This window comes from Peromyscus leucopus, chromosome 3 (assembly GCF_004664715.2).
Source record: "Peromyscus leucopus breed LL Stock chromosome 3, UCI_PerLeu_2.1, whole genome shotgun sequence".
Taxonomy (NCBI): domain Eukaryota; kingdom Metazoa; phylum Chordata; class Mammalia; order Rodentia; family Cricetidae; genus Peromyscus; species Peromyscus leucopus.
The window spans coordinates 50,814,739-50,838,365 of NC_051065.1; the positions used below are offsets into that span (position 1 = coordinate 50,814,739).

General features: G+C 48.7%; 1 protein-coding gene across 1 annotated transcript in view; it reads left to right on the top strand.

The window, feature by feature from the left end:
- Positions 1-20,743, top strand: part of Creb3l2 (cAMP responsive element binding protein 3 like 2) — a 118,131-nt gene extending 97,388 nt beyond the window's left edge. Inside the window, exons 9-12 of the mRNA XM_028866073.2 lie at positions 11,316-11,415; positions 11,695-11,821; positions 13,011-13,227; positions 15,234-20,743. Coding sequence (XP_028721906.2) covers positions 11,316-11,415; positions 11,695-11,821; positions 13,011-13,227; positions 15,234-15,309 — 520 coding nt within the window. The 3' untranslated portion in view covers positions 15,310-20,743. The remainder of the gene's footprint in view (positions 1-11,315; positions 11,416-11,694; positions 11,822-13,010; positions 13,228-15,233) is intronic.
- Positions 20,744-23,627: the final 2,884 nt, after the last annotated feature.

The following is a 23,627-nucleotide window of genomic DNA, read 5'->3' on the forward strand; positions in this document are numbered from 1 at the left end:
TATTTAGTAATGTTGTGGGGGATCTATGCATGCATATGCGTGTGGCTGGGGAGGGAGTGGAGGCCAGCTATTGAAATCCATATCTTTGTCTATCACTCTCCACCTTGTTTTTTGAGACAGGGTCTCTTACTGAACCTGGGGCTTGCCATTTCTATAGCCTGGCTATCCAGAGCGCCCCCAGGATATTCCTGTCTCCATTCCCCTTAACTCCCCAAATCCCAGTGCTGGGGTAACTAGAGCATGCTCCCACACCCGTCTTTAAAGGAGTGCTGGCTGTCCAAATTCTTCAGGCCAGTCAGCTTAGCCTAACTGGTGTGCGGCAAGGCGGACACCTCCTGAGGATGGCACCTCTGCCCACCCCAGATACACACAAATCCAATCACGTTTATATAGAATACATACTTAAACCCCAACATTCTCCGATTTGGATCTATCATGACTTCTTAGGATAATTCATATTTCCTTGTTAAATTTTTTTCATTGAGCAACAAACACTGGAGTCATTCTCCACGGATGTGTTTCCACTGAATCCTCATCTGAAACTGTTTCATCACTCTGCCTCAGGACCTTGGCATTGGCCCTTCCCTGCCAGTGGCTGCCAGTGAATGCAGTCAGGACTGGTGTCTGGGCACCGGCCAAAGCAGGGCACAGGTCTGCTTGTTTCGCCGTGTCTTCACCTTTACCTGGGTGTGACTGACGGATAAAGCTGTGCATTTTTGAGTGTCGTCATTTAATATAGGTGTGCACTGTAAAATGATTCCCACAGTGGGGTAGATTACACCCCGCCACACACGCAGGTGGTTAGCTCTCTTTTTCTGTCATGCAAATGCTTTAGGTCAAAATAAGAATTAGCAGCGACCTGCTGTCCATCACCTCAAAGCCTTTAATGAAGGTCTCCCTGCTCCCCCAGCCCCCCAGTCCTCTGAACCAATTTCACATCCTTGTTTCTGAGTTTTAGAAACCATTCTGTATATAAGCAGGGCTACAGTGTTTTTTTTTTCTGTTTCTGCCTGGGTTCTTTCGTTTCGCAAACAGGGAGCCTTTCTGGTTACCCCCACTTAGCCAGCCTCTTGAGTGCCAAGAGCCTCCCTGTGGTTCCCTCCCGAGTCTCTGTCTGCTCTCTTCCACTTCTCCTGGTTCAGACTTAACTTCCGGTGGACAACCTGTATGGTGGTGATGGCTGGAACTTGATTCCGTATAATATTCCTGCAGATAATTTTACCCAGGAGTTCCTCCAGTCATCATATCCAGGACCCATAGTTCGTGTATTTTGGCTTAAAAGGCAAATACATAAAAGAGCTGTTCCTGCTGAAGCATGGTCTCTGGTGGGGCCTGCCGCCCCACCTCGTCTCTCCTGCCCTCCTCCTGTTTCTCGCAAGGGCCTCCCCTTGCTCGGAAGACCACAGTGACCAAAACGACTATGGTGTAAACACCGCTGACCCTGTGCCCCAACACCAGCTGCCGGGAAGCAGGTGGCAGGGAAGGCTTCTGGACCCCTGGTCACATCACATGCTGTTTGAACTGAGCACAGACCTGGGCGGAATGAACACACAGCTGTGTTTGCGATGCTGTTGACGCTTCTCCCGTCGCTGTCCTTTGGAGGCAGCTGGACGGAAGTAGAAGTATGACAAACGTTGATGGCAACACCATTGCAAGAAGTGGGTGGGAGACACAGAGTGGCATCGTTTCACGTGCCATGGGTGTTTCATCACTAGAGGAAAATAACGCCTCTCGTAGCTAAGATATCCAGATGAAGAGTACTGAGGTGAGCCAATCTGGATCCTGTTTGCCCTAAATTCAGCAATAGACTCCTGGCATGTTGGTTTCTAGGGGAAAGGACTCCTTTTTCTGAGCTCGAGACACTGGATGGAGGCTCCCCAGTCGTGGGGTGTGTGTGTCTATGTGTCCCTGTTTTCTCTCTCCAGAGCTGGCACATGGTGTGAACGCACCTTCGTGCCGTCTTTCCTAAGATGATCCGCTAATTGCATGCCATCAAGGAGGCAGAGAGCGGAGTGAGATGGTGTCCCAGGGGACCCTTTCTCCTCAGCTCAATCAGCCAAGTACATTCGCACTTAGCGGTGCCCGTCGGGGCTGCTGGAGACTCCTCTGCTTCTCTGAGCATACCACTGGCCTCTCAGGACGGGAGCTCTCAGGAAGGCCCCACCCTTGACTCACTCCTGAGACATCCTGTTCTCTAGCCCTCTGGCCACTTCGCGTAAGAGAGGCACATCCCACCCAGCCCATCATGAGAAAGGGTTTGGGGCTCAGTTTGTGCCATGTTCATCTCTTGTTTTGTTCTGCCTCTAAAAGGCTGTGGGCGCCAGGCTCTCTCCTCCTGCCTTGACTTTTTAGACTCTCCGGAACTTGGTCTTAAAATGCATCTTAGAGAACTTGTCTCCCTGCTAGTCCCGGAAAGGCCCAGTGAGGTTAAAGTCTTAACAGTAGTGCAAGGTGGAAGGGACTGGAACGCAGCCCCTTGGCTGTGGCCCTGATCTTTATGTACCTCCTCCCGAGGCTGTGCTGCTGCCCCCTTCCTCTCCCCAGCCTGGGACACACCTGGCCAAGAGAGCCTTTAGAGAGGACCCTGGGAGGGATCGTCAGCAAGACCACAAGGATGTGTCTCCCCAGAACTTGCGCTCTGCGCTGGTGTCCAGGATCCTGGAATTCTCTGTCCAGATGCTCTTCACCCGTTTTCAGGGTCTGTGTGGACTTCTACCCCATGTCTGTTCTCTGAAGGGTAAACCAGGGGACCCATGGGCCCCTGAGGTCAGTGGAGTACCAGAGATTGTTGTTTGTGAAGGTTGTTTGTGTGATTGGAGCTGAGACGGGTGTAGGGGGGTCAGGGAAGCGGGGAGAGAGTGAGAGTGTGCCCCTTCACTGTGTCAGGCCTGGGGTCTCATTTGGCCTTACTACCGAAGATCTGAGATTGCGGAGTCCGAGACAGAGGGCTTTGTGATGCCCAGCACAGCAGGCAGTGTGACCCCACACATGTTTGTCTTAGTTCTCTTTGCCACCACATTCCAGAAAAGGTCCAGGTGGGCATTGCCCTCCCAGTGGCTAGGGCTAAGAAGGCCATGGGCTTGAGGACTCCCTGGTTTGTTTTTAGCAGGTTGTAAATAAGCCTGCTTTTCTGCCCAGGGGTAGATTACTTCCTCCCTCTAGGTTGCCAGCTTCGTTCATCAGCCCTGGGAATGAGCCCACATGAAAGGGCAGATAGGCCTTTCAGCCCTGGCATGCCCAGAGGACAATACCTGCTCCCCTCTGGAAGCAGTTACTTCCTTGGCTGTGACAGAACATCTGACGGAAACTTTTTGAGAAAGGAGGATTTATTCTGGCTCATGGTCTGAGGCGACAGTCTAATCGGAAGAAGACGTGGTGGGAAGGGGAGGCAGGTGGTCGCACTGTGCCTGGTGGCGGCGCTCTGCTCGCTTCCTCCTTTTCTGCTTTTCATTCGGTCTTGGACTGCAGCTTGTGGGCTGGTACCACCCACATCCAGGGTGGATCATCTCACCTGAGTAGACCCTCTCTGGAAAGACTTCCCGACGCTCCTAGAGGTGTGTCTCCTAAGCAATTCTAAACCTCCTCACGTTGACCCTGGAGGTTGACTGTCAGACTTCTGATGTCTCTTCAAGACGGCAGCGAGTACTGTCCTTCTGCTGCCCTGTGCTGTGGGGTGGAGCCAGAGATGGAAAGAGAAGAGACGCAGGCTCAGCCTGGATCCAGGCGTAAGACTGCGATGAAGACGTCTGGGAGTCTAAGAATTTCAAAGTCAAACGCTGTGTAGAGAAAACTGCAAGGGACAGGAATCGATAGTGCCTTATATCTAAGGAGACAGAGCAACCCAGCGTAGAGGGTGTGAGGAAAAGCCTTTCCCGAGACCACGGGGGCTGGGGATATGCATTTGATTAGCAGTGAAAAACCACCCCATGTCGCTCTTTGACCTTTCTGTGACCGAGTCCTCTCTCACGTCTGCTCTTCTTAGTCTTTAAACCCTGTGTGAGAATTCCTATCGCAGCTCTTCCCAGTTAAGTCTGCTGGGCTCTGCCTGTGTCCTGGCTCTCCTGGGCTGTCTGCTGAGCCTACAAAGCCGTGTTCGTTTGCACTCTCTTTGTACATTCCTCCACACACACTCTTGTGTCTTCTGTGTGTGAGTTCTCTCATCTCTTTTGGACCAGTTACTGGCTGAGCCCACCCTCCGCCATATACAGAGGAGCCATAGAGGATGGAGAAATGACTCATATTACGTTTCTCTAGATTTTCATCTTGGTTTAACTCATTTCTCGTTTCTCCAGTATCCACACCCTCTGTTGTATATGCAGTGTGTTTTCTTTTCATATGGAAATAGCTCAGACTTCCAAGAGGTGTTGAGAGCTCTACCTTAGAGCCCCCAGAAAGATCAGAAAAGCATTTTAGTGTGCCTTAGTAGTGAATTTAGAAATCTCTCAGACCCGGTAAATATTCTAGGGCAGTAGATAATATAGTAATTCAGAAATGCTTTCTGGTTCTTTTAAAATAAATGTCCTATAATATAGAAACCCCTCAGAAAGGAGGCTGGAGAGATGCTCTTCCAGAGGTCACAGGTTTGATTCCCAGCACCCACACGATGGTTCACAACTGTATATAAGTCCAATTTCAGGGGATCCAATGTCCTCTTCTGGCTTCCACAGACGCTGCACATATGTGATGAACAGACATAATAGAGACGAAAAAAGATCCATACCCATGAAATAAAAATAAAAATTTAAGAAAATAGTTCACTCAGAAAAAGGAGACAGTACTCACCGTGCCTCCCCTCCCCCACACCACTTCCTCTTTTGTAGTTAGGCCAGAGCCCTGTAAATGACTCTCAGAGAGCAAAAGAATATAAACGGCGGGAATTAGAGTTTTAGTGTGCTAGCTGTCATTGCCTTTTGCAGGTGTCCCACTTTAAGGTATTGAGATGGTTCCTGTTCCTTCTGAAAGACCTTGTTGGAATTTCTAATTGTGAATATTGCATTCCACCACTCACTGGGGTGGATATTCCGGCCTTTGCACTCCCCGGGGGCTCAGAACTTGCCAGACACAGCTTTGTACGACTGCGCAGTGGCAGCGTGGGGAGGGAGCCAAAGCGGGGATGCGGGTGGGTTTGCTTCAGAGGGACACAAGTGCTTATCTAGTCCACCGAGTCTCTGATTCATTGGTATAGTGGGTATAGTGTGCGTGTGTGTGTGTGTGTGTGTGTGTGTGTGTGTGTGTGTGTGTGTGAGCATGAGCACACGCACACAATGGTTAAGTTACACTGAGACCTTTTCTTTGGAAATCACTTCACATTTTGTATTACCTACAGCTGACATAACCCAAAACATAGATTTGTATATGCTATAGCTAACTAATGTGTATCTTGTATTCATTATTATTCGTCACTGTTGTTCCCTGATGCTGTGTTTTCTGTTTGATTTCATTTTATTCAAATAATACACCAGTTAAACCCCAACTGATCTCATGTCTCACTGAAGGTTCATATGGAAATATTGCTGTAGGTAAGAATGTTAAAACAAAAAAGAAAGAGAAGAAAAAGGTTTCATCGTCTTCTGAAGGAGGCTGATTCACCTACAGAGTGGCTTATATGCGCGCGCGTGCGCGCGCGCGCGCGCGCGCACACACACACACACACACACACACACACACACTCCACACACAGCACAACCTAATTCAGTTTCTAGGAAGGTGTGATGTTGGATTTACCAGAAGGCATGTCCATGGAGAGGGTGTTGGGTGAACTTCCCAGTCCATAACTGGGATCCATCTGCGTATTCTTTCTCCTGGTTTCTGACTCCAGTAGGGGATGAATTCCTTCACTGTTCAAAAGCTTGCCTACACTAGCTGTGTATCCTTTGCACTGTCTACTGCCCCCTTTCCATCTTGGAAGTAAAGGATATCGAGGAAAACAAAACTAAGCCAAATATAAAGATAACAAACTGGATCCCTGACGTGGTTTCCAGCCCCTGCATGTTTGTGTCTTGTTCTCTTGGATGCTTTTGGTGCTTTGCCTGGTTTTCTCCGATATGCTGGGTAGGGTACAGCATGATGCTTTATTTGGGGCAAGATTGCAGCTCCCTTTGACTGCTCTTCCGCAAGGACGTGCATGAAGATGCCACTAGGTTTATTATCACACTTCACCATCCGACAAGAATCTACATTTTCAATCAAGCACGGGACATGCCAATTTAACAAGTTGTGAAAAATCTGTTGGCCCAGATAAAAATTTAAGAGTGTCTCTCCCTCTAAATTAAGACCTTGATCCCCTAAGCCCAAGAATTCGTTAAGCCATAATTGGCCTTACTCACTGATGATTCAAAATACGGTAATACGGGGAAGTGTGTACGGCGCTTTGGAGAACCGCTGGGGTCTTAGATCTGTTTTTCATAGTTTTAAAATCGTATTTCCGTTTCACCTGATAGCTGCCTTCCTTACATCAAATCCTCCAGGCTGGTTGACCAGCTGTTGTCATCCAGGTTTTCAGTGCTGCGGGTGGTGATGCCCGTCCTGGTGGCGTCACAGGATGCCCCCCCATCACCCCGGAATATCATATCCATTCTGAGACTTTCCAGAGAAGGAAGCTTGCTCTTCTGCTAGCCATGAAGAGGCAGCGAGTGCTTTTCAGAAACGCATCATTCAGCGGACCAGCCTTCCAGGCAGAGCGATTCTTCCGTGGTCCCACTAGCTGATGTGGTGAGGGAAACTAGCTTTGCTTAGCTGCTGAAGTACAGCTTCCGTGACTCGATGAGAGGCTCGGAGTTGTCATGGTGAGGTCTAATCTGGCCTCCCCGCACTCAGAGCCAGCCTTCCCATCCTGCCATCCATGCACCTGCTCAGCATCACTAGGGCAATCCGTCTCCTCGGCGTCTGACAGAGGAACAGGTCTCATCTCTTCCATTTATCTAAATAAATAAGTTATATAAATCAGTCAATCAATCCTGAGTTTGACTTCCTGACCCCGAAGCTTGTGCAGGGCTCATCGGAGCCCGTCTGTCTGTCTGTCACGTGCACTGTCTTTAATACACCTCTAGCGGTTCCACGGGGCTTATTTTCCTCTGTGTTTATGAATGTTTTAAAGTTAGCATAGGAAGAATGGGTTCCATTATGGCATTCTCATATTGCTTATTTGTTTGCTTCTGTCTCTCTTCTGTGTCCCAGTCACCTGTGTTCATTACAACTCTCTCATGGTCCCCTTTCTGCTTTTATCACATACACACACACACACACACACACACACACACACACACATATACACATACACATTTGTACACACAGGTACACATGAGCACACAATCGCATACATGCATACTCACATATAAAAATGCACCCCCACACATATATTTGTGTCATTATTAACTGAATGTTAGTGGCGCACACCTCACTGCCATTGGACTGGCTGTTACCATAGCCCTTTAATTTCACCTGAGTTTTGTTACAGCTCTCCCTTCTGTGGTCATTTGTCATAGTGACGTTTCATGTCTAACAGCGCACATGATACTCCAGCCACGTTACTGTCACGTTAACGTGACTGGATGTTAAGAGAATGTAATTGAGAAGTGTTTTACTGTGAATTTCATTAGGGTGTTGAGGAAGGGACTCTGTGGTACGTATCAGAAGGCATGCAAGCCGTGGAGTCGGGTGGTTTGGGCTGACGCCATGGCCCCGGGGCTCACTGGTCACACTTCCCTGAGGCGACGACTCATTACCCCAGCCTGTCAGCTCCCAGACATTATACGTGAATTCCCCAGACCTTGTTTGCTCACAGGAACCTATGTGAATGCCTGAGGCGGATGAGTTACTCTGTTTTTCCCTGTCAGGATGCTTCAGGGGTGCCAACTGGCAGGGCCTCTGGAGTGCTGCACACATGTACACACATGCACATACATGCACCATCATTTCGTTTCACCCCGCCAACCCCAGCAGGAAAAGCAGCAGCAAACCACACATCATCAAGCTGCTGCGTCCTGCCAGAATGCCAGACTAGAAGTATGTATTTGAATCTACGTGTTTGCTCATCTTCAGGATCTGGATTATAAACTGTTAGGAATCAGGACCCATTAAATGGCTATTTTCACTGCAGCTGACTCAGTGTGTGATCAGCGTTGAGTCTGGGAAGGATGAGCTGATGGACCCCAAGTGAAGCCCCTCCGGGTAGTGAGCTCAGCCCTCCTGGCGTCCTCCAGCGAGTTTGCGGCGATTCCCCCAAACTTACAGTGCTTGGCTCCTGTGACCAGGAGGGTGGGATGGAGCACTGGCTTAGAACCTGTGGATTTATTCTCTCAAGGAGCTTTAGGAGATTCCGCCTCACTAGAAGTCCTTTTTCAGGGGGAGACCTGGTGTCCTCTGGGAGAAATTAGGGAAGGGGATACTAACTCCAGTCATCTCAGCCAGAAATTGGAAGGGAGGGGCATTTCTACTGTCCCGGGAAATCTGTTTTCTCAGCAGCTCACACAAATATGGAAAGACTGACCCGCCAACCAGATACCTTGCATGAGGTTCACCTAGGCCATCTGCACATATGTTACAGTGTATAACGTGGTCTTCTTGTGGGACTCCTAACGGTGGGAGCAGGGGCTGTCTCTGACTCTGTTATTTTCTTTTGGAACCCTATTCCTCATACTGGGTTGCCTCATCCAGCCTTGGTGTGTGTGTGTGTGGGGTGCCTAGTCTTGCTGGGGCTTGGTGTGCCATGGCTGGCTGATGTACATGGGAAGACTGTGCTTTTCTATGGCTGGGGGAGAGGGAGGGGATGGGGGGAGGGGAGGGACTGGAGAAAGGGGAGGGAGGCTGTGACCAGGCTGGGAAGACATGAATTAATTAGTCAGTTAATAAAATAAAATTTAAAAAAGCAATATGGAAGCTGGGCAAGGACCGTGGGGTGGGTGGAGAAGAAGTATGGAATGTTTGATGGTAAACAGGGATTGTTGGGGAAAAAAAAAAAAAAATAGCCAGGACAGTTTTGCTTCCAAAACACCAGAGGACACTGGAGCAAAGTAGATGGCGTTGGTACAGCTTGGGAAGGGTCTGTCTAGCCGAAGGCTGGGTGGAGAGAGGACACCTGCGCCTGTGCAGGGCGCAGCTGAGGCTGCATCCTGGCTCCCGCGTGCTCAAGGCAGAGCTGAGGCACCCAGTGAAAGTGTCAGCCAACACTGGCAGCAGCGAGGCCACCGCTGTGGCTTAATAGGCAGCCGTGACCCTAGGAACTGGTGCCTCGGGAGATGTGGTCCTGCCTGTGTACTTGCTTGTATCGATGTCCCAGAACTTCGGGGAGAACCTTGCAAGGGACTGGGGGCTGGCACTCCAGATGTCCCACACACGCTCTGGCTTGCAGACTCTCAAGTCAGCAGAAGGAGGTCTGCTCGGCCAGTGGCCAGGCAGGAAAGCGCTCAGTCTTAGATGCTGTGGTGGGGCTTTGTGATATTGGGCAGTGCAGAGGTGTTCTGAAGAAGTTTGGGTAGAGGAGGGAATAAATTCAGTGACAGAAGAAGGCTGTACAGCACCGCAGCTCTTGGTTATGAACTTTTAAAGCAGAATTTAAATAGATGCTCTATCAGGATTTCTTGGCCTTGAACAACATACAGTGTGCTTTTAAATCATATCCTACTTTGATAAATAAATACAGGTCATGTCTAACCACGTCTATCTGGCCATGCTTTTATATAACCAAAGTGAAAAGTATGATTAAGTACAATAGCCTTCTGTAGTAAATATCATTTCACTATCTATAGATTATTCCACAAAGCAAAAACATGGAGTAGGTGGGGCCATGGGGGTTTTTTCTTTTGAGTTCGGAAAGTTTCTACCATGTGTTCTGAGGGCTGTTTCGATTCACCGACCAATCCCACCACCACCTACGCTGCAGAAGGCAAAACTCTCCTTAACGCCACCTTAAACCGAGAGAACTCAAGTCTTTGATACTGGCCAGGGAAGGATTACAAACCTTAGGAAAGCCTGTGAGTGTGTCCAGCATTTGAAAGCCGTTTGCGGGGAGATAGCTTTGATGGGCAGCAAGCCCTCGAGGACATTCCAGAATTCTTCTTGCTTGGCTCTGATGCCTCACGTCATGGTGAGCGTTTTTCTGAAAATCTTTGATGCTCAGGAGACCACATTTTCTCATAAAGCCTTTCCATCTGTCATGTAAGCTGGCTTTGAGGAGATAAGGGTGAGGAGGGGCTCCGGTGCCTCATGCTGGTCACACGGGGTTCCTGGGGGACACTGTAATCCTGGAGGGTGTGCTGCCAGGTCCCTGCCATGTCTTGCCATTTTGGTTCAGGATTTGCAGAGCAGTTTGCTGACTACATCTTGATATTACACAGAGCATATACTGCTGTGCTCATCTCTGAACCGTCACAGTTGTCCTATTTGGGGAATAAAAACCTCTCCCTTCTTCCTCTCTCCCTTTCTTCTTCTTCCTCCCTTCACTTGCAGTGTGCGCTGCTGCATACTCTTACTCAGTGATGCACGGGCCATTTCCAGTCACAGCCACTCCTTCAATTGTTCTCGGCTGGCCTTTGTTTTTCTCCTTCTTGTGTTTTTGTTTTTATAGATCAGTGTTTCTCATCTCTTGGTGAAATGAGTCTCCTTGCAATTACCACTGCCCCAGTCTGCTCAGACTGCTGTAACACAATACCATAAATGGCGTGGCTTAGAAACAACAGAAATTTATTTCTTACTGTTCCGGAGGCTGAGGCAGCCAAGATCAAGGTGCTGGCAGATGTGGTGTCTCGTGAGGGATGCCTTTCGGTGCATGGAAGGAAGGTAGCTCCTCACTGTGTTCTTGGGTAGTAGCAGGGAAGATGTCTACTTTCAGCCCCTTATATGGGTACCAATCTTGTTATGAAGACTGAACCATCAAGGCCTAGTCACCTCCACCATGCCCCTGCCTATGTACACCATATTGCAGGGTCACCGTAAACATGTGGACTTGGAGAGGGGGCACACAGAAACTTTAAAGTATGGTAACCATCCAATCAGAGTGCCCTTCTTCTTTGCTAATTAGCTGACAGACCAGCTTCTGCATGTCAGGGGGTTATTTGGGGGCTCGCCTCTTCCTCAGAGGAGCTAAAGAAGGGACTGGCTGTACGCTGTCACTGAGGCTGATGTTGAAGCTCCAGAGGGTTCGGCAGTGATGGTACCAGCAGGTGTGGTCCTCAGGCAGTATCTGTCCCCCAAGGAAACAGCACCTCCGGACCCTGCTCAGATGCAGACGCGAAGCCACCGTGACTTCGGCAGGAGGGTCATTCAGAGCATCGCTATCTCACATGCCCTGTCCTGGTTTTCATTTGTCACCTTGGCAGGACTCTCCTCCAGCAACTTCAGAAGCTTCAGACTCTGGTGATGGGGAAGGTCTCTCGGACCTGCAAGTTAGCCGGCACGCAGACCAGCACCTGCCTCATGGTGAGTTTCCCAGAGGGACTCCCTCCAGCCAGCTCCCTGTTTCCAGATTCCCCTACCTTGAAAATGCCAAGAGTGAAGGAAGCCAGAGAGACCATATATCCCATTCCCCGGCTTCCCCTCTGCGTGTCATTGCAGGGACATGACTGAGGGTATGGTCTGTCCCCTGACAGAGGGGTGTTCTTCCTTCTCCAAGTGCTCCCAGGTGGATGGCTTGTCTTTGCAGGTCTGCTCCCCACAGTCTGGGGTCTATAGCTCCCCGTGTTCTCTCCTCGCCTCCAGGTCGTTGTGCTGTGCTTCGCCGTTGCATTCGGCAGCTTCTTCCAGGGCTACGGGCCCTATCCTTCTGCCACCAAGATGGCGCTGCCCAGCCAGCATCGCCTGTCCGAGCCGTACACAGCCTCCGTGGGTAAGTCTCAGCTTCTCTCTTTGGCTTTCCTGGCTTTCTGCAAGGAATCTCATCGGGAAGCCGGATGTGTAGAAGTGGAGCTTCTCCATCTGCAGGTGGGGTGTTCTGAGAGTGTCCCCTGGCCTCCCTTGTGTAGCACCAGGAAAGCTCTAACCTGCCTCCACCATTGGGCTCTGATTTGGGGGGGGGTGGTTTTGGAAGACTGGAGAGTAAGGAGGATGTTTAGTTTTTCTGACCTCCCGTGGTCCCTCTTGTGTCTCTGACTCCCCGAGTGGAATTATATACTATTGTAGTAAGAGTTTACAGCAAAACTAAAGAATTGGTCTGTCTCATCCCGGAGACTTAGGGAAGTCGGAGGCTCTGGTGTTCTCGTAGGCAGCGTATCCTGTTCTCCCCTTGGCCAGTGATGTCTCTGGAGTATTTAGAAAATAGAAGGATGACAAAGAAGGACTATCCACAGATTGGCACAGCTGTGTTAGTAACAACACACACAGAGTTAGGAGACACAGGATTTGGGGAAGGGACAATTTTGCCATCCCCAAAATGCCTGTAGATTTCAGCAGTTAGGTATATCAAGGCCACATACATGATAAAATGGATTCCATTAAGATAATTTCAGTGGCTTGTTGGAACGTTTCTTTCCTGAGGGAAATGGTTCTAAATTTCGGAAGCTAATGGGCACATAGTTTCTATGTCCAGGAAATGCCTACAGAGTCATCTAGCTGTGTGACTGTCCCATAATGCAACAGAGATTGTCTCCCTCTGACTTGCTGGGCTGGCTTTGGGCTGTCTCTGCAGATTCTAAGACCTGCTTTCTGGGGATGCCTCCTCATTCAGCTGGGTTTTGACAGCTCCAAGCGTTTGACCCACATTTTCCATGAATTGTTTTCCCTGAGACAGTTATGGGAAGGGATGAGAGAAGTTGTCCTTAATGCCAGTGATGGGGGAATTTGGCTTTGCATTGGTTTGCTTTATGTTGTTCCTCCAGCCTGTATAATTGCTGTAATTTTTGATGCATAAACCCTGAAACCTGAAGCTATTACAGAAAGCCAAGCCCAGCTGGCACTCCCCATCCCAGAAGATGGGAGCATGTTGTCATCTGCCGCTGGCCTTGGGCATTTAGAGTGAAGGGCATGTGTGGGCATCCTGTGTTATTTTGCTAATATCTGTGGCTCTGTTCTTTCTTCAGTGAAATCCAGGAACCTGCTAATCTATGAGGAACATTCTCCCGTGGAGGAGTCATCCAGTTCAGCCTCAGCTGGAGAGCTCGGGGGCTGGGACAGAGGCTCCTCCCTGCTCAGGGGGTCGGGGCTTGAGGCCCTGCCGGAGGTGGATCTCCCCCACTTCATCATCTCCAACGAGACCAGCTTGGAGAAGTCAGTGCTGATGGAGCTTCAGCAACACCTGTGAGTCGCGCAGTGCAGACCTGGTGACTGATGTTGGAGTCGGAGTCAGCCCTGGCAGGGGGCACACTCTCCCAGAGCTCTCTCACTAGCACTGGGGAGAGTCAGCTGTGGCTGTTAGCAGGGAAAAGGTCTAGGCTGAGCTAATCTAGTATCCACATCATCAACCCAGAGCTGGCAGCGATGACCCCGCAGAGCAGGAGGGGATGTGAGTTCTTTCAGTCACGATCTCAATTTTTCTCTCAGAGTGGCCAGATGTGGTAGCTCATACCTTTAATCCTAGCGTTCGGGAAAGTCAGTAATTCAAGGCCAGCCTCAGCTTCATAGTGAGTTCAGGGTTAGTTCATAGAGCTACATGAGATCCTGTTTCCAAAAAAAAAAAAAAAAAAAAAAAAAAAAAGCCTGGTGACATCAGAGAGCTTGTTCTGCAAATGCACTTTTGATCCAATTCTATAGTTTCCTTCTAACTAGAGAGGAAAAGAATGTCATGCTGGGTATCAATATAATTAATGATTGATTAATGTATTGATTACATGTCAGTGCACAGGAATTAGCTGTAACTACAGATGGAATGCCTTTGTGTGAAATGCTTGGGACCACAAAGTTTTTGGAATAGTTTCCAGGTGTTGAAATATTTGCATATACATCCTGAGGTATCCTGGGCATGAGACCCAAGTCTAAACATGCAGTGTATCTATGTTAGGTTAGAAAGTTTCCATTCGTAGAGCAGTTTGGGGGCTGGGGATGCTCAGCCTGTATACATTTATACTTTTATATTGAGGGACAGTGCAGATGAAACACTGTATTTTTCCCACATTGAAAATCATCCATATATGGCTCCAATTCTCCACACATTGTTCCGCTCACATATCTGGGGGTGAGGACCCTTTTGAAAACGTCATGGATGATGTGATCTTAAGGTACTGTTGTGCGTGGCGGCACTTGGGGACGCTGATCAGCATGGGAAGCACGTGTGCACCCTCTACCCTCTGGGTGACGTGTAGTGAAACTGATGAATTAGCTAATCTGTGCTCCTCGATGGCCCAGAAATAGGGCTTCTCCAGGGTCAGTAGCAAAGATTTCACTTCGGATTCTTCACTTCTTCCTAACTCTGTGCAGCAGAGTTCATAATCCTGTGTACTTTTGTATGTATGTATACATGACATGTGCGTGTTTAACCCTTATGAGTACTAACCACCACCTATGTGTGTCATCATAAACCTTGTCAGTATCCCAAGACATACAGCCCCAACTTTATTCCCATTATGGAGAGAACCTGGAGCCAGCATTGGAAGCCCTGGGAGACTGAGCTGTTGGATAACACGGCTCATAGCAGTCTGCTCCCCTAGCTCAGTGTTTGGAAGCCCCATTCAGATCTCTCAGTTTACCAAATCATAAAGCCTCCCTGACTCCTTTCATAATGCTGGAGACTTTGATCATGTATCTACTTTATGGTATATATTGTGTATTATTTTAAGTTGATTCATTTAAAAAACAAAAAAGTCCTTATCTGGACTCTTAATTCTAGAGCAGATGTCAGCCCTTCTTCTCCTTGGTTCTCCTTCCCAAAACTTAAAGCATTGAGGCCATTCATAAACAGGGAACAGCTATGAATGTGAAATAAGTCAGCATCAAACTACTGCGGTGGCGCACTCTTTTAATCCCAGTACTCGGGAGGCAGAGGCAGGCGGATCTCTGTGAGTTCGATGCCAGCCTGGGCTACAGAGCGAGATCCAGGACAGGCACCAAAACTACACAGAGAAACCCGATCTCCAAAAACAAAAGCACAAAAACAACTTCTGTGGGTCTCCTCTGGGCCCAGATGAGGGTGGGAATGTGGAGGTGGGCATGTGACTAGTGGGAGATTTGGGGAGCCAAGGAAAACACTAGGGGTTTGACAGAGTCTGCCAGGGTCAGCCCACAAAGCTGACCGAATCATGATACAGAGTCTGAGAACTGTAGCAGAATCCAGTGGCTAACACTTCTTTCTCCGTCCGATGCCTCCACAGGGTCAGCAGCAAACTGGAAGGGAACGAAACGCTCAAAGTCGTAGAGCTGGAGAGGAGAGTGAACGCCACCTTCTGAGGCGCCGTCTCCGCCCTCCTCTTCCCCCAACTCCCGCCACGCGTCCGCAGACTGCCTTGACCATACCCTTCCCCTTCACCCCTGGATCTTGAGGAGGAGGATGTGGACTAGTGCCAGCCTGGGGGTTTCTGCTTTACGTCCGTCCCCAATGGCTCTACCCAGAAGGGAGCCGGCACCTCTCCATCCCTTTCTCTTACTGCCATAGGAAATTGTTTTAGGGGTGAGGGAGGGGTGGGACGAGCAGGCTTGTTTCCACCAGTACCCAGAAGATACTGCCTGATCCTTCCCGGGGAGGTGTGACTCTTGCGAAGGAGACAGACCTCGTGTCCAGTTGAGACCCCCAGACTCTGGCCACAAATATGCCACGCACGCGACAGGGGGGTGGCAAAGCACTGACTCCTGACCCCTCCTGCTCACTGGGACTCCAGTGTGACCCTGCCTCCACTGCGAGTACCGAAGTGTCATTCCAGTCTTCTCCCTCCGTTCTGCACCCCGGAGCCCTTCTTGGCTGCCGGCACAGGCAGACGGGACTCCCACCATATTTTTCAGGCCGCAAGTGCAATTCCTGAAGGCATCAGGCTCTTCTCCTCCAGGCCACCCTGCCCACTGTGTTGCTTGTAAGATACCCCCACCACACACACACACACACACACACACACACACACACACACACACACACACACACACACACACACCACACAGCCTGCATCCCCATGGGACAGTAGCTCTGTCTCCCTGGCCTCCCCTTCCTATTTGTAAATAGTATTTATTAGCTTGCTGAAGCTCCCCGCTGACCATAGCAAAGAAATTCCATGACCCCTTCCAACAAGCAAAGTCTTCTGCTGGCCTTTGGAACAGGAGAGTCCCCAGGATCTGGGACCCCTAGTATTTCTAGTTGATGCCTTATTTTCTCCTTTTCCTTTCTTTTTAAAATCGGGGACCTATAAGATAATCACTGCTGGGAGGTTCCCCTTAAGCACGCGTCCCCTGTTGGATGGATTCACGGGGAGTGATGGAACACTGTCTTCTTGTTCGGGCGCGGGCTCTATGGCCGCGTGCTTGCTCTCTCTGCGTTGCTGGATCAGAGACGGGAAACCGTGCCCTGACAATAGGCATTGCTGACAACCTTGCTAGCTTGTCCTGCATCCTGCGCGCTCCTCCCTCCCTCCCTCCCTCCCTCCCTCCCTTCTGCCCTCTCTCCACTGCCTTAACTAGGGGGGCTGGAGTTGGTAATATTTGTGCCCCCACAGTCATACCTTTTACAGTCAGGTTTGGCTACTTTGCAGCTCACCCAAAGAGATACAACGAACCCCCAAACTCCTTTCCTTTTTTTTATGATTAAAAAGTAAAATTTGTAGTTAAAAAAAAAAAAAGCCCTTTTCTCTTTCATACAAATAAGAAATGGAAATTACTCTTTTATTGTATAAGATAGAAGACTCTTTTTAAGTGTTTTTCTCCCTGGCTTGTAAAAGATTTTATGTAAGAAATGTGCTTACACTTTGTATTTTATTTTTAGCAGCAGCTGAAGGGCCTTTAGTTTTGGCCTCTCTCTCTCTCTCTCTCTCTCTCTCTCTCTCTCTCTCTCTCTCTCTCTCTCATTTTTTCCTCTGCCATCTATGTGACCGTTAGAGCCTGTATAAGAGGGATTATGACCACACTGGCCCTTGTGTTCTATGTCACATACAGGATTCGGTGTCGTTAGTGTTTGCTGTCATGTCCCATGAGCAGCTTCCTGTTTGGTCTGCTCAGGTCATCATAGCGAGTGTTCCCTCCCTCCCTCCGTCCCTCCCTCCCTCCATCCCTCTCTCCCTCCCTCCCTCCATCCCTCCCTCCTGCAGTGGGTTCCTAGCTGGCAGATGTCCACGCTCACTTGTGGTGTGTGAGACCCACCTCGAGGCCACTGTGATCCTGGCAGCCCTGCTGCCCACAGGGCTGTCCCTGTCCCTTACACTCCGATGCCTGGACTGTACAGAGAGGAGAGTGGCTGGTGACCTGCTTCTGCCTCCTTTTGGTCTTCTCTCTTCCTTCCCTCTTCCTGGGCCTGGCCCATCCTGTTCTCTACAGGGCCAGATGTTTGTGCACAGTAAACATAAAAAATGCTGATGAGAGCCTAAGAAGGGGGGGGGGGGAACAGGATGAGGTGGTATTTGTGTGATGAGAAAGGGAGAGTTTGCAGTAAAGGGCTGACGTGGAGTTTTAGGCTGTTGTATACATCTGCTGAACTCAACCTCTTTTTTTTTTTAATGTGCCTGGAGAGCCAGGGTGGAGACCCCGTGTGTGGATGAGGAGGGCGAAGGAACTGTGTAGTCCTATCTGCTTCTCTGAGGACTTTATTTTCTTCTCTACCTGCTCTTTTGGATGCCACTGTCTCCAGACAGCAGGGCCCTTTGTCTGTGGGAGATGGGCCTTTCAGAATAGAGTCTGTAACTAGAGACGTGGGACATTAGCCAGAGAACTCAAACAGCCCTTTAAAGGAGCTCTCAGCAGCCAACACTGCCACTCTATTGAGAGAAGCCTCTGCCCTCTGCTCCTGGCGTGGTGAGGAGAGGGGACCAAGCGGTGATCCCTCTGGGATACTCAGTGCAGTCAGGGGACCCAGAGTGGCATCAGACAGGGTGCGTGGCAAGTAATTAATGGATGTGTGCTCAAAGTTCAAGGCTAGAGTATCAGTTTTCCCCACCAACTGAGCTGGGCCCCAGACCAGTCAATAACTTATGGATGTATCTGAAGGTTTTGAATAGTGGCAGACTTTAACACCTTGAATTGAAATTTTGAAAATACCCAAGACTGCTAGACTCTTAGAGAAGCCAGAGCAATTAGTCTGCTGGTTGATTTTCTATTCTATAAACACCCCCCCCACACACACACACACACTTTAAAATCACTTTAGTGATGGAGATGTCTTGCAAAGGTGTAGAGAACAAGTCTCTCTCTCTCTCTCTTTTTTTTTCCTGTAAATGAGTCCTGAGTAACCCAGTTGCCCCTCCCTCCCTCCCTCGGGTCTTTTCACAGCCCCCAGCTTCACACTGGGAAATGGATCTTGCAAATGAGAGGAGTCAGCACCAGCATTGGGGGAGAGCCTCTGAAGTGTCAGGACTCTGACGTGTAGCTCACAGAAAGAAAGCATTCTGTAAGAATCTGACAGCTGAACTCAGTTGCTCCTTCCTGGCAGAAGGTGGGGGTGGGATCTGGCATCAGTACAGGCAATTAGATAACCTTTCGGTCCATGGACGTGATTTTGTGGATTGGGAAAACAGCTTTGGGGCCACATTACTTACAAGCTACACATACCAGGTTAATAGGTACCCCCTTCAACCACCAGTTCTGTGGCTGTGAATCTTACGTCTACATACAGTAGGGATATTAGACTGACTCCTCTTCATGCTGGTACAGAGTCCACGTCCATCATTTTTATCACAGGCATTTTGTTAAAATTCTTTCCAGCACTTCACGTCCCCTCCATCCCATGTGCCCAGGCCCAGAGAAAGCAGCAGAACAGAATTAGAAGTGTCTCTCACCAGCTCCTGTAGACATAGGTGCCTTGTGAGGTGTGTATGTGAGCCCAGCAGAGAAATGGAGACATCTTGTCCCCACGTGAGGAGTGGACATCTGCCTGATCCTTGCCAATGTGGAGGCATGGAAATGGGAGAAGACGCTTTTAGTTGGTGATTTGTTTCTGTTGAGCCGTGGGTTTGAGAAACATGGATGAGCTCGGCACTCCCGCCTGCAGCCTGGTGGGACCTGTGGAGCCATCCACGGTGGGGTCTTAGTGAGAGCCACTTTATGTGAAAACTCGAGACAGAAGCAGTTAGCACAGGGTGGCAGGATACATTACGCTCCCACCCGCCAAAGGCAGAGTGGAGAGAACAGTAAGGTGGGGCTGGAAGGAGCCAGATGCTCATTTGTTCATTCATTCATACATTCATTCATTCATTCATCCATCCATCCATTTGTTCACTCCTTCGACTTTGCAGTTTTACTAAGGAAGAGCAGGCTTCCTGAGACCTAGGATATGTTGGAGAATAAGAGGGACTTGGAAAACCAATTTGTCAATAGCCATTCGGAAGACCCAAGTACTACTAATGCTAGTTCTCTCTCTCTCTCTCTCTCTCTCTCTCTCTCTCTCTCTCTCTCTCTCTCTCTCTCCACACACACACACACACACACACACACACTCCTCTCCTAGATACTTATGCCTCCAATGTGCCTTACATCTGAAACCAGGATGGCAGGAATCTCCTGTCCCTGGAAAGTGTCACATGTTACTTACTATATAGTATTAGGTTGAAGTTGGGGATGGGCGCTTTCTCCAGAGACTCAGAGATGGTTCCCTACAAATGAGCCACTATTAGATTTGCCTATCAGGGGAGAAGAAATGGGGTTATATCCATTAGGAGAATGTTGATGGAGGTGCAATCACATCAAAAATGTGGCCAGCCAGGATTAAAGGTATTCTAAATCCTCACCACCGAGCATTTTCTGGAGGCAAAGGCACTAGCCCATTTGAAGATTAATGCTCTGTGCCTCTGGGCCAAAAGGTCGGCACTCAGCGCTAGGGAGAAAAACATTAACTGTTGTTTGTAGCATCATAAAATCCCGGACTGCCTTACTTTGTCGTGGTTTCTAGAAGGAAGGAGATATTATTTCCTGAGTGTTTACTGAAGTGTTGAGTGTTGTGCTAAGTAAGCTTTGAGCCTCTGAACTTGATTGACACCGAGAGCAAGGGTGGCTTGTTGCCATGAGGAGTAACTGCAGGGGGAGGCATGGTAGTTTGTGGAGCCATTTCTAAGGACACGCAGACTGTGTCTGGCTCTCTGGGCAGAAACAGCTCCCCCGCTGCAGTGGCCGCACTCAGCACTGTCCAGTGCTCAGCCCTCTGCCTGTCTCAGAGATGCCATCGGCAGGTCTGTCTGCTGCCCTTCTCATCCTACCTTTGGAGAGCACAGCTCATAGGCTTTGCATCTGGGTGAAGGGAACCCGGGGGTTCAGACTCCATTTCTTTGCTTCTCAACAGCAGGGTGGCACTCACAGCCCGCACAGCTTAGAGACTATCCCTCTCAGATAAGCCCATTATGAGTCTATGGGAAACACCAGCCCTCGGACACACTGTGGGTGACCCTTCCTATACAGTAGAGAGCAGAGCCCAGTCATCGGTCAGCTTTCCTTGCCTGGACTGGCAACCGACTGTTGCTCTCTTTTGAAACACTTAAATCAGCATTGTTTAAATCCAAGTACATTGCAAGTCTGTCACCTGACCTGTTGCACTGTTTTATGACTTCTTATCCTTCATCATAGCGTATTAAATACCAAAAAAAATAATAATAATAATAATAAAAAAGCTTTGTAGTATACTTGTACTTAGTTTGGGAAAAAAATGAAATTGTAATGCATTTGTATTTCCATTTCTTGCAAATAAATATTTTTCTTAGTCAAATGTTGTCCAGTCATTAAATCCTGGTAACCTGGTTTCAAAGGCATTTGACTGTGTGTGTGTGTGTGTGTGTGTGTGTGTGTGTGTGTGTGTGTGTGTGTGTGTCTAACCATTTCTCCTGATTACCAAGACAAACTGAAAAGGGAGGCTCAGGCCAGCAATTCTTACGTTCTGTGGTGCTAAATCTGAGTCTCCACTGGAGGAATATTGAAAACCGTAATTGTTTTTTCAGTCAGTGGCAGAGAATCAGTTTTCTCCTGGGGTTCATGCCGCCCGGCTGCTCTGTTTGTTGTCTCCTCCAGCTATTCCCTAACTACATTTCCAGAATCTATGGGTTGGATTTTGCTCTGCCCCAGTCTGGAGGCTTGAGACGGATGCGTCGGACCTGAGCCAAGAAGGAACTGGCCTTCCTCCTAGGTGCAGTTGCGGAGGAGGCCTCGCAGACTTGTGCTCCAGAAATGCTGATGAAATGGCTGGCAAAGGTCAGCCAGCGCCTGCAAGCGCAACGATCTTCATGGCCTTGCGCTCTCCACATCGTTTTTCTCTACTCAGAGAGCCGGGGTTTCGCTGAACCCCAGAAGGAGCGCCCCACAAAAGCAGTTTAAGGGAGGGAGGGCTGGCTTTAGCTCCCAGTTTAGGGTACAGTCCAGCACGGTGGGGGAGTCGATGCCAGGCAGCTGTCACATCGCATCTGTAGTCAGCGAGGGACGGATGCTGCTGCCCACCCCAGATTCTCACTTTTGTTCAGCCTAGGAAGAAATCCAAGCCCAGGAAACTATGTAACTCACAATAACGTGGGTCTTCCCTATTGGGTTACACCTTTATGAAAACACCCACAGACACCTGGATGTGCTTCCGAGGTGATTCTAATCCCCATCATGGTTGACAGTGAAAACTGATTACCATGCACTCTAAGGTCATGTACCATGTTTACCTGGAGGAAAAAAAAAAAGTTTATTTTTATTCTCTTAGTGCCATGCCTAGCCCTGCTTCCTGCTTGGGTGTACAACAATCTCCCTTATCCTTCGCCTTGAGCAACTCGGCCTCCTTCTGCTCTTACAGAGAGGCCTTGCCCTCACTGCCTGGTTACACAAGTTTCCTGGCCCACATACCATTCTGCTTTGAGAACGTTATGGGATGGGTCTTCTTGTTTGCTTGCTGACTTCTTCTTTTGTAGAAAATATAAAATGTTTTAATACAGACTGAGAATCCTTTAAGATAGAAGTCACTTTACTATATTGAACTTACAAAAATATACCACACTACTAGATTATCGCAGTCACTCAAACGCTTACCCAGTCCCACACTCTATACATCTCGATGAACTACGCGGACTGAACGGCCATTCTGAAGCTATGGAGCTTCTCTTTACACTTGTACTGTCAGTTACATTTTTATACACCCATCCACCACACAAAACAGAAACAGCCACGATGGAGTTGAAGCTGGAGAGATAATTAGCTTGATGTCCTCTTAGGGCTCATGTGCCCTTTTGTCTGCATGCCATCCTCACTGATTATCTCTTATTACCCTCTCTTGCCATAGAGATAATGGCACATACATGTTTACCTGCCACTGTATTTACTACAGCAAGGAACTGGCACCAACCTAGATGTCTATTAATAGATGAATGGATAGTGAAAAAATATATATTAATATATATGCATGTGTATCTTTGCATATACATGTGTGTGCATTGAATATTATTCAGCTCTAAAGATAATAAAATTGAACATTATGTCTTAAACAGGCTTCTACATTTGGGGTATATATGATGCTTTGACACCGCGGGTCTTGCTGGTTCTGGAGGTGCTGCTTCTACCATTCCTTGCCATCCCTACCTATGTGCAAACCTTTTGTCTCAGTTAGGTTTCTATTGCTGAGAAGAGACACCATGACCACAGCAACTCCTATAAAGGAAAACATTTGATTGGGGCTGGCTTACAGTTTTAGAGGTTCAGTCCATTATCATCATGACGGGACATGGTGGTCTGTAGTCAGACATGGTGCTGGAGAAGGAGCTGAGAGTTCTACATTTTGATCTACAGGCAACAGGAAGTGAACTGACTTCCACACTGGGCGTAGCTTGAGGCTGAGAGACCTCAAAGCCCACCCCAACAGTGACACACTTCCTCTAGCAAAGCCACACCTTCTAATAGTGCCACTCCCTATGGGGGCCATTGTAGATGTAACCAACTATCTTATTAAATAAGAAACACAGAACCAATGTAAAAGAGAAAGCCAAGAGGTCAGAGCTCAGAGCTAAAATCTTACCCTTCCTCCTGCGGTGCTCCGAAAGAGAGCTACTTCTTGTGTGTATGTCTTTTCATAGTCTTTCTGTTCTGCCTTCTCATTGGTTGTAAACCCAAACACATGACTGCCTCGTCACTGCCTGTAAGTACAGCCCTCCAGGTCTTAAAGGCATATGTCTCCAATGCTGGCTGTGTCCCTGAACACACAGAGATCTACCTGGCTCTGCCTACCAAGCGCTGGGATTAAAGGCATGCGCCACAACCTCCACGCTCTTGCTATGGCTCTAATAGCTCTGACCCCCGGGCAGCTTTATTTATTAACATACAATTAAAATCACATTTCAGTACAAATAAAATACCACCACAGGCCATTTTCTTTCAAACCACCATACCTTTCATATACAAATCAGCCCAGTCATAGCCTACATCACATCTACCACCTTCATGGACTCTCACAAGTTTCTGACATGCTGGACATCATCCCTCTGGCCCATGTACCACAGGGTTAGGTACTAGCAACTAGAGATGGTCCTTTACCCCAGACCTTTTTGAAATCATTCAAAGTTGCCAGTTGTAAGTCTGCTCACCTTGGTTGTTCCTGTCTGAAGCACAGTTGAGGCTTTGCCCACATTTTA